Source organism: Pogoniulus pusillus, chromosome 1, assembly GCF_015220805.1.
Source record: "Pogoniulus pusillus isolate bPogPus1 chromosome 1, bPogPus1.pri, whole genome shotgun sequence".
Taxonomy (NCBI): Eukaryota; Metazoa; Chordata; class Aves; order Piciformes; family Lybiidae; genus Pogoniulus; species Pogoniulus pusillus.
The window spans coordinates 24,928,715-24,945,740 of NC_087264.1; the positions used below are offsets into that span (position 1 = coordinate 24,928,715).

Sequence of the window (17,026 nt, forward strand, 5' to 3'; positions counted from 1 at the left end):
CACATTCATAATGAAGAAGATGAGGATGAAGGGAAGGATAAGTTATTTACTTCTCGATTCCCTCAGACCAGAATTCAGTGTCTTTCTTCATTCCAAGACAGTTTTATAGTTAAACACAAGTTATTTGGCTCAGGACATAGTAGCTGCTTGTGATATACAGAAGTGCACATTCCTAGGGACTGCCAAAACATGTGAGGCAAGCCGAGGAACAAACCACTGAGTTTTGAAGTGCCTGTGAGCAGAGACATTCCTCCCTTTCCAGTCTTTGGGCCAGCTACAGAAAGACCATTTCATATGGAAAAGCAGTTCTGATTATCCTCTAAAGCCACACCAGTGCAAATTCCCAACCCCCAGCCTCTGGAAAAGGCACTACCTGTAGAGCCAAGGGCTCTCACGACTGCTCCTGGGCAAGTGAGCTTAAGCCCTGGGTTTCTGGCTGTGGTTTGAGTGGTTCTTCCCACAGCCGCAGGCTTTGTTCTGGGTGAAAGAACAACGCACCAGTCCTGCATGCACCAGTACTACTACAACAACTAAGCAGCTTTCTTCTTTTTTTTTTTTTTTTTTTTTTTTTTTTTTTTTTTGGTGGATTATTTTTAACCCAGTTCAGTTCTCTGCTCCAGTTCATGGCCTGCAAACAGCCTTGTCAACACGGCTGGGGCTAGGCAGCCGCTGCAGCACCAACCTGGCCCACAGCAGGGAATCCTAAAGCCAGCACTGACTTGGAGATGCCCAAGGCTGATCCAGTAGCTCATTATGGCCACTGAGAGATCTGGCTTTCCTCCTCTCTCCTGATGGCATGGTCCCACCACCTCCTTTTGGTGCTACTGGCAACTACCCTGGCTAATTCTCTGCTGGGTTAGCCAGCCAGCTCAGAGCAGGCAGCAGTACCAGCCAAGGGACTGTGCATGCTGAGGCAGCTCTACATACCTGCTGCATCACAGCATCTCTAGCATCAAACCGTGCCCTCAAATTCTCACGCAGCTCTAGAGCATCCCCAGGGAGGGCTCCCTGGCTCTGTACACTGATCTAAATTCCAGTCAGGATCATCTCACCTTCCTCAGCACCCCTACTAGTCTGGGCTCCTCCTCTAGCACCAGAGCTACCACAACAAGGGTTAGGTCTCAAGGATGTCTAGTGATAGGACAAGGGGAATGGTTTGAAAGTGAAGAAGAGTAGGGTTAGACTGGATCTTAGGAAGAAGTTCTTGAGTATGAGGGAAGTGAGACTCTGGAATAGGTTGCCCAGAGAGGCTGTGGATGCCCCCTCACTGGAGGTTTTCAAGGCCAGACAAGATGAAGCCCTGAGCAACCACGTCTAGTTAAAATGCATCCCTGCCCATGGCAGGGAGATTAGAGTAGATGATCTCTGAGGTCCCTTCCAACTGGAGACACTCTGTGATTGATTATATTATTCAAGATGAGTCAACACAACTTCCAGGGCCTGGAAAAGGCAAAAAAAATAGGGGGCAAAGGTTGCACCTAGACATTTCTTGCTTCCAAGCTGAACTCAGCCATGTTTACCCATCGATTCTTCAGGCTTAATCCAGCAATATCCATAAAGTTCACAAAGAGCAATGCATTGCTAAGGCATTTGTGTTCTCCTCCTGACAACAGTGCAAGACTTACAGAGCACAATAAGGCACTGCTGGGCAAAGGTCATTGCCACTTCTATTATACAGCAGAAACAAACATACCCTGCAGGTCTGTGCAGCTCTGTGCTCTTCAAAGAGAGCTACCCCTGTGTCTCTTTCAGGGCCCATCCCACCCTGCTACAGTCATTTGTAACTATAGGTTTCTGGCCCAGTTTCCTTCTCAGCCATGTCATTTCCTTTTTCTTCTCTTTTTTGGGACATTTTCAGATTTTCAAAGGGGAAAATCTGGATTCAGATTCTCCATCCAACATCCCATCTGTGTGCAAATGTCCCTAATTGTGGTGTGGCTTCTTAGCAGTGTTTTTACCACTAAAAACACCTTAACAGCTTTCACAGTGAGAGCATCAGCATGATGGTCTTGCAGACTGGAATCTTCTCTGTGTGCAGGAAAGCTGTTGTTTAGGGAAAGGCTGTAGGACTTTCCTTTCTGCTTGCAGATGAGTGACCTTTCCTGGAGGAAGAGACAGTTGGGCCTCAAGTCACTTGTTCTTTGAAGCCTGGGAAGCAGACACCAGCCTCCCGGTATTGATGTGGTAATGTCAGACGTTGACCATCTTAAAGAGGAGACTACTCAGTAATGTGAGGGCTGCTGTGCATGCCAGAAAGCCGAAGGACCCAAACGCTTCCTGCCTTTCCTTGGGCACCCTGTGGAACACAGGCAGGTGTCCTGAAGGGGAGGCAGATCCCCCACCTCCAGCATTCCCCCTCTTTTTGCAGCACTGTGGCAGAAGCACCTGGTAGTTTTAGGGAATGTCACTTCTGGGGCTGGGATCAGACATTGCAGCTGACAGAGGTTCTGGCCAACTCCCAGCATCCTGAGATTTGAAGAGCATTTAAGTGTGGTTGCTGACAAGCTGGATTCTGTTTTATCCATTCTTGCTTGCATTATGTTTTGTACCATTGGCTCAGCATGAGCAGAAGAACCCTCTCTGGGAGACTATCCAGGATTTCATGGAAGAAATGATTTGACAGTGGAAAGTCAACACCTAATTACGTCATTCCTAACTGGTAATAAATTAGCTTAATTTTATCAAATCAGAGTAAATATTGAGAAATTAAAAAAATTAATCATAAAATACCTTACCTCCAAGCTTCCCTTCTGCCTGGGCTCGACCTCTCTCCCAGTTCTCCATTCTCCCCCTGCAGCAGCACAGGGGGATGGGAAATGAGGTTGTGATCAGTTTGTCACATGTTGTCCCAGCCGCTCCTTCCTCCTCAGTGGGAAGACTCCTCACAGACATCTCCTGCTGCAGCATGGGGTCCTCTCCATGGGACACAATCCTCCACAAACTTCTTCAGTGTGAGTCCTTCCCATGGGCTGCAGCTCTTCATGAATTGTGGGTCCTTTCCAAGAGCTGCCTCAAAGTGAGCTTCCCACAGGGTCATAGTGATTTGGGCAACTTTGTGCTCCATCATGGGGTCTTTCACAGGCTGTGGGTGGAGATCTGCTCCATTAGGGACCCCCACGGGCTGAAAGGGGACAGCCCACTTCACCATGGCTGTCACCATGGGCTTCACCATGGGCTGCTCTGCTACTTGTAACACCTCCATATTCTTCACTGGCCTCTTTCTCTCCCATGTTCTCACTTTTCTCTCCCACTGCAATTGTTGCTCAAGGTTTTTTCCCCATCTTAAATCTGTTATTCATCAGGCACTGCCACTGGGCTTAGTCTTGGTCAGCAGTGGAGCTGGGTGGCATTGGCTCTATCAGACATGGTGGAAGCTTCTAGCAGCTCTTCACAGAAGCCACCTCTGTAGTTCTCTGCTACCAAGACCTTGCCAGGCATTCCCAGTACATTGGAGATATTCAAGGTAAGGTTTCAGGACTAGTTGAGGATGTCCCTGCTGGCTGCAGGGTGGGTTGGACCAGATGACCTTTGGAGGTCACTTCCAGCCTGGACCATTCTATGATCCTGTGACTACTGAACATATAGAGGCAGGAGACTCACATTAAGCCCAGACAGCTTGCTCCCAGTGAATTACCATGCCCATGTTTGCAAGGAGGCACAATAGCTGTTATTTATAGCCTGCTTGCATATTTAATTTTCTTTCTAAATAAAAGCTTTATGCCTCCCTTTTAGCCTGCTCTCATAGCCTCAGACTACAACAGCTACACCAAAACTATTACTCCAAATTAGCACAGCATTTGGTGTGCATTTGTATGCCTTCCTCCCATCTTTATTGGGTTTTTAATTATTGTTGTTTTTTTTCCCCTCTGCTCTTTCCTCAATCACATTTACAAGCCCATTGTCATAACTTGCTGCCAGTTCAGTGTTCTCACACATTTCAGCAGACAGACAGAAACTGCAAACTCAGGCAGCGCTGTGGAGTTCTCCAATATTTCTGAGGAGTCCAAAGGTGCTGACAGCTTATGGTATGCCTCTCCTAGGCAAGTGCAAGCGCCTCAAAGCCCATCTATCTGCCATTGCTGGGAGGGGTAAAATTACACAGCACGCTTACCCTCCCAGCAGGAACGCTCTCCCCAGAGGTTAGAAACAGGGAACAAAAAGCACAGCACAGCTGGAGAGCTGACAAATGATACTCATCCCGACTTCCCAACAAGCATCTCTGCCACACCACTTGCCTTTGCAGACGGAGTGTGTCTGAACTCAACCCTCCTTCTTGCTTTGCCAGACTTATGAACTTCTACGGACTTAAGTGATACATCAAGACCTGATCCTGAGCTCCTGGTACCCCTTAAACTCTCCATGACAGCTGCAGAAGCAGTTCCAGGATGGCAGAATGGACTTCTGTATTTTGCTTGGGCTACACCCTTTGTAAATTATGACATATCAAGACCTGATCCTGGGGTCTTGCCATCCCTTCAACTCTCTAAAACAACCCCAGAAGCTGCTCCACAACAGCAGAAGCAATCTTTTTTGGTTTGGGTTACATCTTCTTTACTTGTGATACACCAAGACCTGACCTTGAGGTCCTGATTACCCTTAAACTCTCCACGACAGATGGCAGAAGCAGCTCCAGGAACGGCAGAAGCAAGTTTGTTACGCTTGGGTTACATCGGTTTTGATTGCGATACATCAAGACCTGCTGCTGAGATCCTGACACCTCACACTCGCCATGAGACCTGCAGAAGCAGCTCTAGGAGGGCAGAAGCAGGCCTCTGTTTAGCTTGGGCTACATCCTTTCTTCACTCTGCCATTTTTCACCCCTCCACAGGGCTCTTTCACAGCAGGCTCCTCGGGGCAGAGGATGTTACGAAAGAACGCTATTTCTTAGGGCTGCAGAAAAGGGGAAGTCGTTCCAAGCATCCAAGCACACACTTGGTCACCACAACCCTGCTCCCACTGCCAGCCGGAGGCACTGGAAAATTATGGCTACTTTACCCATCCCTCTCTCTGCCGTCCCCCCCCCCCCCAGCGCCGCCGTGCCTCTCTTGGCAGAGCAGCTTAACAGTTTGCATTGTTCCAAAGTTACTGCTTGCAGATGGTTTTATTTAGGGTTGGTTTTATTGGTGAGCCACGCTTCCTCTCTTTATTAAATTATGCCCACTTTTTGTCAGCAGTTGCTGCTGCCCCTAATTCCTGCGCAGAGCTGGAGGGTACGGTTTGCTGTCGTTGCTGTGGAGTGGGTTGGGTGTTTGGGGGGAGGGGGTGTGCAACTGGAAATGACACCGAGCCAGGGAAACACAGCGTCTCTACAGTCGCTGTTTTGCTGGCAGAGGGGCATGAGACGCCCAGCACAGCCGCGCACCGCCGGACTGCCAGAAAGGCTGGCCCCGGGGCCGCTCATCCCCTTGCCCAGGCCACCGGAGCAGCACCTGGGGCACGTCCCGCCGCCGTCCTCCGGGAGCCCGTTGCGGCTCGGCGGGGCGGCGGCAGGTGGCGGTGGCCGGGGGGCAGCAGCGGGCCCCCTGGGCCGGGGCTCGTCCCTGGCAACCCCCACCTCGATCGCCGCTGGCTCTGGAGCAGGAGGTGGGAAGCCGGGGCGGTTTGGGTTTGCTCGGCTTGTTGTGGATGCTTTCTCCCTCCCGGCTTTGTGCGGCTTTGGGGGATTGTTTCGTATCATTCGGGGTTTTCTGCCCCCCTTCTCGGGCGTTTGGAGGGAAGGCGGGAGCACCACGGCTCCCGGCAGTGCGCTGGCGAGCCGGGCCGGGCCGGTCGGGCCGGCGGCGCCTCCCCCCCGGTTCGGGGGGTCCCCGGGCTCGGCCCCCGAACGCCCCTCTCTTCCGTTCTCCATGTCATTTCCTGTGCTAATAAGATGGTGGTCACGGCCGGGAGGGAGGGAGCCGCCGCCGCCGCCTCCTCCGCCGCCGAGCCCGGCCCGGCCCCGGGACCCGTCCTCGCCTGGGACTAGCCAGCGGGGCCGGCGGGGAGGGAGGGCGCAGCCAACCGGGCTCTCCCCCCCCACACCCCCCTTCCCTTCCCCCGGTCTCCCTGGGCCCCCCGACGCCGAGGCGGGCCCCCCGCGCCCGCAGCGCCGAGGTGAGTCAGCCCCGCTGGTAGCCAAGGTGGCCACGAAAATGGCTGCGGAGGGGAGGGAGGAGAAGGGGGAAGGTAAACCCAGCCCAGGTCCGGTGCCAGGCTGAGGGGTTGTCCGCAGAGGGCAGAAGGGTAACGGCGACCCACGGGCACAGGTAGCGGAGCACCCCCCTGCTTTCTCCTTTACCCCACCCCGGGCTTTCCCCTACGGGCGCTGGGCCCGACCCGTTCCCCACCGTTCCCGCCCTTCCCCTTCAGCGTCGTTTCCCCCCCCTCCCCGCGCGTCCCCCTCGCTCCCGCAGCGGCCGTTAGCAGGGCCGGTGAGTGACGCGGCCGACGGCCAATGGGCGGGCGCCCAGAGCCACATCGGAACGCAGGGGCGGGACTGCGAGGGGCTCTGCGGGGGCAGCGGGGACGCGGCCGCGGCAGGTCGCGAAGCGGGGGGCTGTGCGGAGCGGGTGACCCAGTGACATCACTGCGGGGTTCCCGGGGCTCCGCGGCGGAGCGGATCGCGGCGAAGCCCCAGGAGCGGCGGGAGCCCTGTGGGAGCTGCACCCTGCTCTCCTTTTCCGCGGGGAAAAGCTTGTAGGGTCCTGTTTGAGATCCGTAAGGACTGCAGGTGTGCGCCCGTGATGGAGTCAGGAGGTGCTCCAGCCCTGCGCTAAGACTTGGTGCAAGACTAAGCGCTGTAGGACTCGTGGATCTACCGAGAGTTCAGGTGTGGGGCTGAGTTGCTGGAGGAGAGGTTGATCAGCTGGAGATGTTCCTCAGGGGGGGTTTTGAGGTTACCTCAGTATATAGAATGGTTTGGTTGGAAGGGACTTTAAAGACCATCTAGTTCCAGCCCCCCTGACATGGACAGGGACACCTTCCAGACAACGAAACCTTGTCCAGCCTGGCCTGGCCAACACCTTCAGGGAGGGGACATCCGCAGCCTCACTGGGCAACCTGTTTCAGTGTCTCACAAGCCCAGACTCGGCAGAGACATGAGTTGACCGATCCTGCTGCAGTATGGAGCAATGAGACCTGTGGCTGTGTTGTGCTGGGAGGTAGGTCAGTGGCTGCCAGCACAGCACTAGCTTTGGGTGGTGCTTGCTGGTTCGGGGAGAGCAGCCTGCTGCTTCTCTGAGCATCTCCGGACTGTGCATGAAGCACAGTTGCTGCTTGGACCAGTTTAGGGGGGGCTGACTCATCAGTGAGCTTTACTGGTAGCTGGTAGCAATTGCTTTTCTGACAGTTTAAGGAGAAGGACTTTTTGAGGGTAGTGTCTGATTTTAAATAATAACAAAAGAAAGGACTTGAAAACCTCAGGCTTGGACCTGAAACCCTGTTTTTGATGTGTTAAGGTGAGGTCAATTTCATTGGGATGAGATGGGGAGAGCTGGTTTGCTCCTATTCTATGCTGGAAAGATGATGGTCGTGCCTGAAATGGGAAGAAGAGGCTGAGGTTGTGTCTAGAATGCTGCAAGAGGAGCCCAGAGCAGGAGGACTTCTGTGCTGTAGCACACTGGTGGTGTGATTTTGCTGTGCTGAGCAAGTGGAAGTTGCAGCCCCAAGTCAGAAATCAAAGTATGTGTATTGAGGAGAAAAACGACAAGTCTGAGCAAGAGAGGTCTTTTTGTACACTTGATCCTTCTGGGCTGATGTTGGTTGGGTTGTTTTGTTTTTTTTAATATCCTTTTTTCCTTTCATAACTCCTGGCTCATGATGGTTGGTTCCCAACCAAATATGCAGAGGGACTGAGGGTTTGGTTTTTTATCTCCATGTCTATTTATGCAAGACAAATAGGTGTGTTCTACCTATCTCTTCATTCTTAAAGTTGCCACTAGCAGGACCTCTGCCTTCCTGGTCTGGCTTGCAAGTGCTGCTAACCATCTCCAGGGCTCTTAAAATAAACCTGATACTCATGACATTTTGCAGGAGGATGTTTAAAGTCGTTATTGCCAGTCTGGTGACAGTGGCCTGTGTGTGAGAATTCGTGTTGAGTACTGCAGCATAGTCCCAAAGACAGAAATGTTTTGGGTGGGTTTTTTTTGTTGACAGGCAAATAATAACACTGCAAGTTAACTGGGGAATGTGTGGACAGAAGAAATAAACTGCCAAAACTTGATACAGGTGTGGGTAACCATAAGAACTCTTGTTTTGTTTCCCAGTGGTGTGAGCTCAAGTGGGACCTTTCAGTGCCCACCTTCTGTTGGGAACATGTGCAGCCCAGACCTGTGAACAATCAGCTTTCCTAGGAAAGCCCAACCAAGCAGACATCACTTTTCTTCCATTCCAGTGGTCCTTCTAAAGCTGCACAGTGAAATGCTGCTAGTTAAACTTGTCCATGCAAGCAGATTCTGCTCACAGATCCAACTGCCCAGAGGAGAAGCAGAGAGGGCATGGTGAGAGACAGGCTTGTGTCACCCTGCATGCCACCTTCAGAAAGAAGGTGGGGGAAAAGTGCTTGAGAAAGGGCGCAAGTATGCGAGTAAAAGAGGGCGAAGAGCAGCAGGGGAAAATGGAGCAGTCTGCTGCCTTCTTCAGAAGGTAGCAGCAGCTGAGGTGGATCAAGAAGAAACTTGAGGAGGGCAAAAAAAGCATCTCCTAGAATCATGGAATGATTTGGGTTAGAAGGGACCTCCAAAGGTCATCTGTCTAGTCCAACTCCCCTGCAGTAAGCAGCAACATCCTCCACTAGATCAGGTTGCTCAGAATGTGGTTGAGCCTGACCTTGAATATCTCAGCATATGGGGCCTTAACTACCCACCTGGGCAGCCTGTTGCAGTGTTCCACCACTTTCATGGTGCGGAACTTGTTCCTAACATTCAATCTAAATCTCCAATCTCAAACCATTGCCCCTTGTCCTATCACTGCAGGCCTTTGGAAACAGTCCCTCTCCACCTTTCTTGTAGGCCCCCTTCAGGTACTGGAAGACTGCTGTTAATGTCTCCCCAAAGCCTTTTCCAGGCTGAACACCCCCAGCTCCCACAGCCTGTCCTCACAGCAGAGGTGCTTCAGCCCCCTGATCATTATCATGGTCCTCTCTGGACCTGCTTCATCAGATCCATGTCCTTTCTATATTGAGGGCTCCAGAGCTGGACACAGCACTCCAGGTAAGGTCTCACCAGAGCAGAGTGGCAGAATCACATCTCTTGACCTGCTGGCCATGCTGCTTTTGCTGCAGCCCAGGCTGCCATTGGCCTTCTGGGCTGGAAGGGCCCATTGCTGGCTCATGTCCAGCTTCTCATCCACCAGCACCCCCCCAAGCCTTTTTCTGCAGGGCTGCTCGCAATGTTATCATCCCTCAGCCTGGACTGATATCTAGGGTTGCCTCAGCCCAGGTGCAGGACTTTGCACTATGCTTCATTGAACCTCATGAGATTCTCCTCTGCCCACTTCTCCAGCCTCTCCAGGTCTCTCTGGATAGCACCCATGCCATCCTCCAGATTTATCAGCAGCACCACTCATTTTAGAGGTGTTAAGCTTTAAAATGCCCACCTTGTGATTACCACATGGTACTATATTTGCAGCAAAGACTTGGATGGTTGAGAGCAAGGAGGGAGAAAAAAAGGGGGTAAATTTTGAGTTGGCATCTAGAGTCATGTTTATAGTGTGGGTTTCTGGAGGTCTAGATGCTGTCCTCAGTGAAGGCACTACCAGCACTAGCACTTGTCCTCCTTCCATTTCAAAACCAGTACATAATTGCAAGACCCTACATTTCTGCTGAGAGACAGCTCAACAATGAAACACTGAGGCTTTGCTCTTGTGCTTCCTGGTCACTGGTCCATGTGTCCAAGCAGGATGGCTCATATCCTGAGACCTCATCTTCAGAGTCCTTTCCTCTCTGGGAGGCAGCACTCTTGCATTTCAGCCTGGGAGCTGTTTCTCTGCAGTCAGAAGGTAAAAACATTATAGATATAATTTAAGGCTTAAGCTGCAGAAGCTGGCAGCCTCCAGAGAGAGATCAGTAATGCATACTGCAGAAGACTGCTGTGGTGCAGTCCCTTGGTCACGGAGAGCCATCAGTAAGGGGCCCATCAGAAGGGGATACTTGTAGGCAAAGCCATCCAGTTTGAGCATTCTGGGATAAGTGGCTTTGTTCTTCTTCTCCCGCTCTTCTCTCCTCCTCAGGCTCTGGCCTTTCAGCAAGGCTTGTTTAACTTGGACTGGAGGAACTCGTCCCAGAGGAGGGACCCCAGCAGCTTAACCAGGCTGCTGTCAGCTGGAGGGTGGCTGTTGTGGCGGAAGCTTGACCGTGGGTACTAGTGGTGATGTATGAGGTCAGTGTTGTGAACACGTGTGGGAGGTGACGTGGGGGATTGTATCGTGCAGCAGCTCTAGATTGCTTGTCTGCTCCTGAGAGCCAGAAGGGCTCCTGCCTGTCACGTTGGGGAGCCCACCCTCTGAGCATCACCAAGCCAGGTCATCCTTGTGCACTGGGAAGTGTTGTCTCTAGGCTCCCATGTGTGAATCAGGGGGCACGTAGCTCCCATGGCCACCATGAGCACCCTTTCAGGGTGTTTAGGAGTGTTGGAGGCTGTAGTAATGGGAGCTGATGTGGGTGAGGAGACATCAGCTGCTGACAGGCTGATAACCAACCTGTCCAGTGCATTCCTTTTCAGTACAGTGAAGCTTCCTTTTGAAAATTGATAAACAGTATTGGAATATGCTGAGTGGATTTAAATGTAGTCTTTCAACTGCAAGCTCAGCTGAGAGAAGTTTGGATAGCATCTTCCTTGAAAAACACCCAAAGTTTGGGTTAATTACCTTCACATTCTTCCTCACACTTTCCCTTTGGATAAACCTCGACTTCCTCATATCTGTGTCTGTTGAGGGGTTTTGCTGTTGGATCTTTTGTTCTGAGGCTGCTTGAGTTCTTCCTGTGGTCTGCTGTTTTCTTTTACTTGGGGACCTTCTGGTCATAAAAGCTAATGAGGATTACAATAAATGTGGCACAGAGTGCAGGGTCCAGTCCTTCTTATTCCTTCATAGGACATTAATGAAAACACTTGGACTGAAGGAAGACTCAGTACTGATGACACATGAGCATACCTTTGTGTACTGAAGGAAGACTCAACACTGATGGCACAGGAACATATTTCTGTGAGCAATGCAATAGGTTATGCCCTTGTCCTGGGTACACCCCTAGGCATGCGAGTTATCTTTTTGGACCTCAAATGAGATCAGTAAGCTTTGGAGGAACAGAAGCTCTTTAATCTCATTGTGGTGGGGAGGAGAACTTTCTTATGCATGATCTGTGTGTGCTTTGTTCCTTGAGAAGCTCTTACCATACTGATGCATCGCTGCAGTGATCCCACTAGCTAATGCTGCATTGCTGCTGCTGCAAAGGAGGTACCTCTAGAAAGGTGGATCCACTTACCATGTCTCCTGGCCATGCTGAGAGCTAACACCAACTAAATCAGATGTTAGCACATGCTTTTTAGGTCTGATGGACTTGACTGCTGCTTGGGAAGTTTTTTTTTAGCTAGGTTATCATTCTGTAGCCAGGTGTTGAAATGTTGCTTTTGAATTCTTCAGGGCAGTGAACTTTTGTAGTCCCTCAGGGTCTTGCGTATGTGAAGTCAGTGTGACATGCTCCACTTTCCTCTTGGACTGGAATGAGTTTTTGGGCTCTTTCCATGCCTCTGCTAATCAGCAGTTCAAAATGTCCATGGTGTAGAGGACCAGATATTTCTGTGCAACCCAATGCCTTTATGTAGGAGACGCACTTGAGGAGCGGGGGCTGAAGGAATGGACGAGAAGTGCTTGGCCCAGGCTGGAAATTGTTTTGTAGTTAGCTGCGTGAGGATATACAGGGTCTGCACACCCTCTCTCTGTATGGAAGGGAATGTGCAGCTCAGATGGTGGTGCTGGTGAATTCAGCACACGGATATCTGATTTCTTGGCAGGTCTGACACTGGGAGTATCTGCCTGCCCCAAGGAAGAGAGGGTCGGTGTGACCCATGCTCAGCCAGAGCTCATCCAAGCCCTGTAACGTGAGCCTCTAACCTGCAGACAGATTTACCAGCCCTGAATAATGTCTCTTGTGCTGGGAGATCTTATCTCCCTGATGGCCTGCAAGAGGGTAGGAACCAAGAGGAGTAAATATGGCTCTTGCTTTTGCTTCCTCTGCATTTTGTGGAACGGCAGGTTTGTTCTTGCTCTGCCTGGTGTCTTTGCTTTTGAAAGACTGAGCCAGTTTGGGAGAATTTTAGGAACCTATGAAAGTTTAGTTTGCTCCTACATTCTTGCTTTCCCCTCCAAATAATCTTTCCCTTTTTCTCTGGGTAAGTAAAAAGAAGGGAGCTGCTTGCTGTGCACTGAAGGCCCAGGAGTGTGAAACCACTGTAAGAAACATAGAGGAACCATCGTGTACCATCCTTCAACATCTTGACAAATGGTACCAAGAGGACTTCATACAATCATAGAGTGGTTTGGGTTGGAAGTGACCTCCAAAGTCACCTGGTCCAACCCCCCTGCAGTAAGCAGGGACATCCTCCACCAGATCAGGTTGCCCAGAGCCTTGTCAAGCCCAACCTTGAATATCTTCATCTTCACTTTACATTTGTACCCACAGGTCCCAGCAGAATGCGAATCTGCCCCAGCAGCTGAGTCTGCCTGCCTAGAGGTATCAGTGGGGCAGAGACTTAACAAGCTGACGTCTGATTCCCATTTGAGCTGGGTAGTGGGAGGGGGCATCGCTCAATAACCAGGTGCCAAAACTCATCTCCCTTTGGGATAAAGAACTCTGGGTGATTTGTAAATGATACCATCTGCTCAAGAAACTTTCCGTTCTGTGGCTGTATTGAGGGTGAGACTGTGTTTTGTGGGGTTTATGTGACAGAACTGAAGGGCAGTCTTACAAAACCCCACCAGTGTGTCTCAAGACAGGCCAGCAGCCAGCGTCACTGTCATATGTTGTTGGCTTTCTGCAGGAAATGAGTGCTCTGGTGGATGGCACTGAGCTTTCTGCTTCAGTGGGGTAACTTGAATTTTGTGCATGGCTTGGCCATGGCTTACAGATGTACAAGTCTGTCCATCCCATCATCAGTCCATCCTGTACCGTCCTCCAGCACTACTAAACAATCTCCAGTATGAAGAAAAAGAGTACTGCAGGTAATCTTACAGAAAGAAAGAAAAGAAAGAAAGAAAGAAAGAAAGAAAGAAAGAAAGAAAGAAAGAAAGAAAGAAAGAAAGAAAGAAAGAAAGAAAGAAAGAAAGAAAGAAAGAAAGAAAGAAAGAAAGAAAGAAAGAAAGAAAGAAAGAAAGAAAGAAAGAAAGAAAGAAAGAAAGAAAGAAAGAGAGATGGAACTTGGAGGAAAGCGTTGAGTGAAAGGTTGTCTTGTTAGAAGATGGATGTGCTCTCCAGAGGGGCTAATTTAGACACGAAGGAAATATATGTGGAGCTGATTGCTGGCCGGGTGCCCATCACTGAAGGGCACCAGAGGCTGAAATGCCAGGCAGCCCTGGTGGTGCTGGCACTTCAGCCCGTGACGGTTGGGTTGTATGAATTATCTCTCTGCCTCCCAGCTAATTTTATCCTGTTGATTTTTCATGAATCATTTCCCATCTCTGTGGGTTAGAAATTAAAGTGGAAGTTTACTAGCCAGAATAGCCACATCTGCTATTTAGAAAGCAGTGTCTGGGGCTTTCTTCCTGCCCACCCCCACACCTTCCCTTGCCTTTTTTACCTCACTGAATCATTGGTGTTGCTTGCCCAGAGAAGTTTTTAGGTTGGCCAACCTGCACAAGCGCAGAGGTCCTCTGGGCATGCATGAGCTCACAGTGGGTGGCCAGGTGACGTGGGTGTTGAGTGCTCCGTGGCAAGGTCCCAGATATGCGATGAGGCTGGCAGGACCTGGCCAGGCGTCTTGAATTTCCTGAGTGTGCCTTATAAAACATTAAAGGCACTCAAGTGTCTTTTCCATCTCCCCAGCGCTGTAGAAGAGCACGAGAGCTGTGGTGGCCCAGCCTGCTGCGTGCCTACCAGGCTTCCTCACTTCAGCTTTCTTGTCTGTTCACAGAGGAGACTAAAAGGTCATTTGGGCAATAAATTCGTATCTCTGCTTTCTGTAAAAGCATCTTGTCTGATGAAAAACTTCACTTTTGTAAGACTCTTTCCCTTGGTTGAGCTGTGTGTGCTTGATGGCCACTGGCGCTGCCATCTGGGCCGGCATCAGGGAAAGGATAAGTTGATTATCCAGAAGCTGAGCCCTCTAAATAGGGATGCAGAGACTTGTGCAGGAATTGTGTAGCCTGGGCCCTGTGGGCAAGCAAAGCTTTGCTGGCAGCTGGGCTTAGAAAGAAGCATGTTCTCTTGAAGCAAAGTGAGCACTAGATGAGCAAAAGGAAGTCTCTAGCTTGCTGATGTAAATTTTTAATCTATCTTGGTGAGTCACAGCACATCCAGGAGACTGGAAGAGTGTTTGTGTTGGGATGGGTCTGAAAATGGCCGAGGGCATGGCCCAGGAAGTGATAGGTTGGTTTAGCATGGCACCAGTCCTGGGTAAAGGTAAAATAACTCATGCTCCAAACTTTGGTCTTGTGGAAAGTGCCTTGTACTTCTCAAAGAACAAAATCTGAGCAGTTTGCAAACCTTACCATTGATTTGAAGGAAGATCTATGTGTGGGATATACTTGGGTGTATTGTGCTTCCTTAACTGAGTGCACGAGAACCCAATTCATGCCTAATGCCAAAGAATATCAATAAAACACGAGTGGCTTAGGAAATGAAGGCAGTGACTGAGAGAGATTCCGCATCCAATAAATAAACCAAAGTGCCAGTATAAACAGTAAGGAGGATGAAGGATACTCCAAGCTAAAGGACAGTATTAGCACAGTAATAAATCAACTGCTTGTGGATTAACTTGAAGGTGAATGTAGAAAATGGCTTTTCAGCGTCAAAAGATCCAGGCTCTGGCGCTGCCGCCTTTAGACGAGGGGAGCAAATAATCCAGCTATTTTAAGCTAGAGCTTGATCATTTTACACAAGAGTCTCTGCAACATGATCTATGAAGACTGCATTTTCAAAGAGGTAGACTCGATGACCCTTCCTTTCAATGAAGGGAGAAGCCAGTTCAGCTTCACGCTGGCTCGGCCGTGCAGAAGGTAAAATGCGCAGACAAGGCAGTTTTGGTGACTGCAGATCTTGGTAGGGGCAGGATGGACCAATGCAGTTTGTTTGGTAAACGGAGCCATTGAAACAAAGTCATTTTCGTGCAGGCAAGTGGAGAGTTATGGACCTGGAAAGCCACGTCCGAACGTGATCTGCAAAGGGGGGCTGTGTCCTGAGCAGTCCCGTGTGAGAACGTGGGGATCGGAATGAACAGGCGGCTCCAGGGAGGTTTCTGTGCCAGGTCTGAACTGGAAAAGGCAGCTGGGTTTGGACACACGAACAGGGAGGTGATGAATCAGGGTGAGGAGGTAGCTCTGTGTCTGTAACCCTTACATTTACTTCAGGCTCTGCTGTACATCAGTGTGGTTTTCTGGTGCCAGCTTCTTGAAGTAATATAGAGAAAATTGGAAGAGTTACACAGAAGAATGATAAAAAGTGCTGGAAAGCTGAGAAGATCCTTCATGGATACATAGCCAGGGCTGTGGTTTTATTCAGTGCTTGTCACTGTTGCTATCCAAACACCTTTCAGTGGTGCCTCCAGGAGTAAGGCTTACATCTGCCTCTCAGCTGTATGCTTGTTTTGTCCCTGGGGAGAAAAATGGTGGTGGAACAGCATCTTATTTTAGTACTGGGGGTTTGTGTCTGTTTTACTTTATAAATGTAGGTATATATTTATGTTGAAGAAGCCAAAGCCAAAGTCCTGACCAAAGATGGTGAGGTTTGCTCCAGCCATGAACCTGGAAAGCAATTCTTTCCATTTGCTCCAAGCAGCGCCCCAAGATGCCAGGTATTTCAGCCTTTCCCACCAGGCTGCAGGGCCCTTTGGGAGAACTGATGCCCAGAACAAGAGAGAACTTCACATAAAGCTTGTCTGCATTGGGAATCGACAGCTAAAATGAACTTCTGTGAAGTGCTGGCTCCTCTTCTCCTTGCTAGACTCAGATGGAGAACTTACCCTGTTTGTAGGCATGGGTTATACAAGAGATCAGTCAGGTTGACCCAATTCTCCTTTCTACCCCTAAACTGTGTAGCTGCAGAATCGATGAACACAGCAAAAGTGAAAAGTTCCAGTTTAAGGGAGTTGTTTTTAATATATTTTTTAAATGCAAGTCACATTGCTCAGCTGCAGTGAGTAGCTACTTCGGCTCCACAGCATATCACACCATTTCAGAAGCTTTTAGGCTGCAATGGAGCTTTACGTGGTCAGTGTCTTGCTGTGCTGGGTCCCTGCTCAACACTTGACATCAAGAAGTTGCACTAAATGATACCTAGTTTGCAGAGGCTTGGGCTGAGCCATGACACTGAGATCAACAAAGAGCAAATGGGTCCCAGCTGACCCTAATGCAGATTTTTGTGTCAAATCCTGTGAAGTCAACAGCATTTTCCCCCTTCTTTAGAAGCCACCATAAAACAAATTTTAGTCTTGTTCACAAATTATTTCTCCAGAGATTTTTTTCTTTCTCATTCTGCAATATATCCCGAAGTATATCATGACAAGTTTTCATAGGATTGTGGAATCACAACATCCCAGGTTAGAAGGGATGTCAAGGATCTGCCTCTCTGGAGATATTCAGAACCCTCCTGTGTGATCTGCTCTAAGTGATCCTGCTCTGGCAGGGGGGTTGGACAGAATGAGCTTTTGAGGTCCCTTCCAACTCCTAACATTCTGTGATTCTGTGATCACAGGTCTTGCCCTGCCACGCACCTTCACCGTGGCAGGAGGCCTGCTTGGTTGGATGGAAATAGCCTTACCTATGTCAACATCATACCTCAGGTTGAGGGAGCTGGGCCTGTTTAGCCTGGAGAAGAGGAGGCTCAGGGGTGATCTTATTACTG

The 17,026-nt window shown here is 49.9% G+C and overlaps 2 protein-coding genes across 6 annotated transcripts in view; one reads left to right on the forward strand and one right to left on the reverse strand.

Moving 5' to 3' along the window:
* The window catches only part of SYT13 (synaptotagmin 13), a 184,593-nt gene that overhangs the window by 100,789 nt on the left and 66,778 nt on the right, over positions 1-17,026 (reverse strand). The gene's annotated exons all lie outside the window — the stretch shown is intronic.
* Positions 5,839-17,026, forward strand: part of PRDM11 (PR/SET domain 11) — a 43,789-nt gene continuing 32,601 nt past the window's right edge. For 2 of the 5 annotated variants that reach the window (XM_064144324.1, XM_064144360.1), the window contains exon 1: positions 10,268-10,355. In XM_064144324.1, the coding sequence (XP_064000394.1) occupies positions 10,347-10,355 (9 nt within the window). In that variant the 5' untranslated portion in view covers positions 10,268-10,346. Of the gene's footprint in view, positions 6,094-6,571; positions 6,809-10,267; positions 10,356-17,026 lie in introns of those variants that run through there. The other 3 variants (XM_064144352.1, XM_064144334.1, XM_064144342.1) reach the window with 3 other exon arrangements.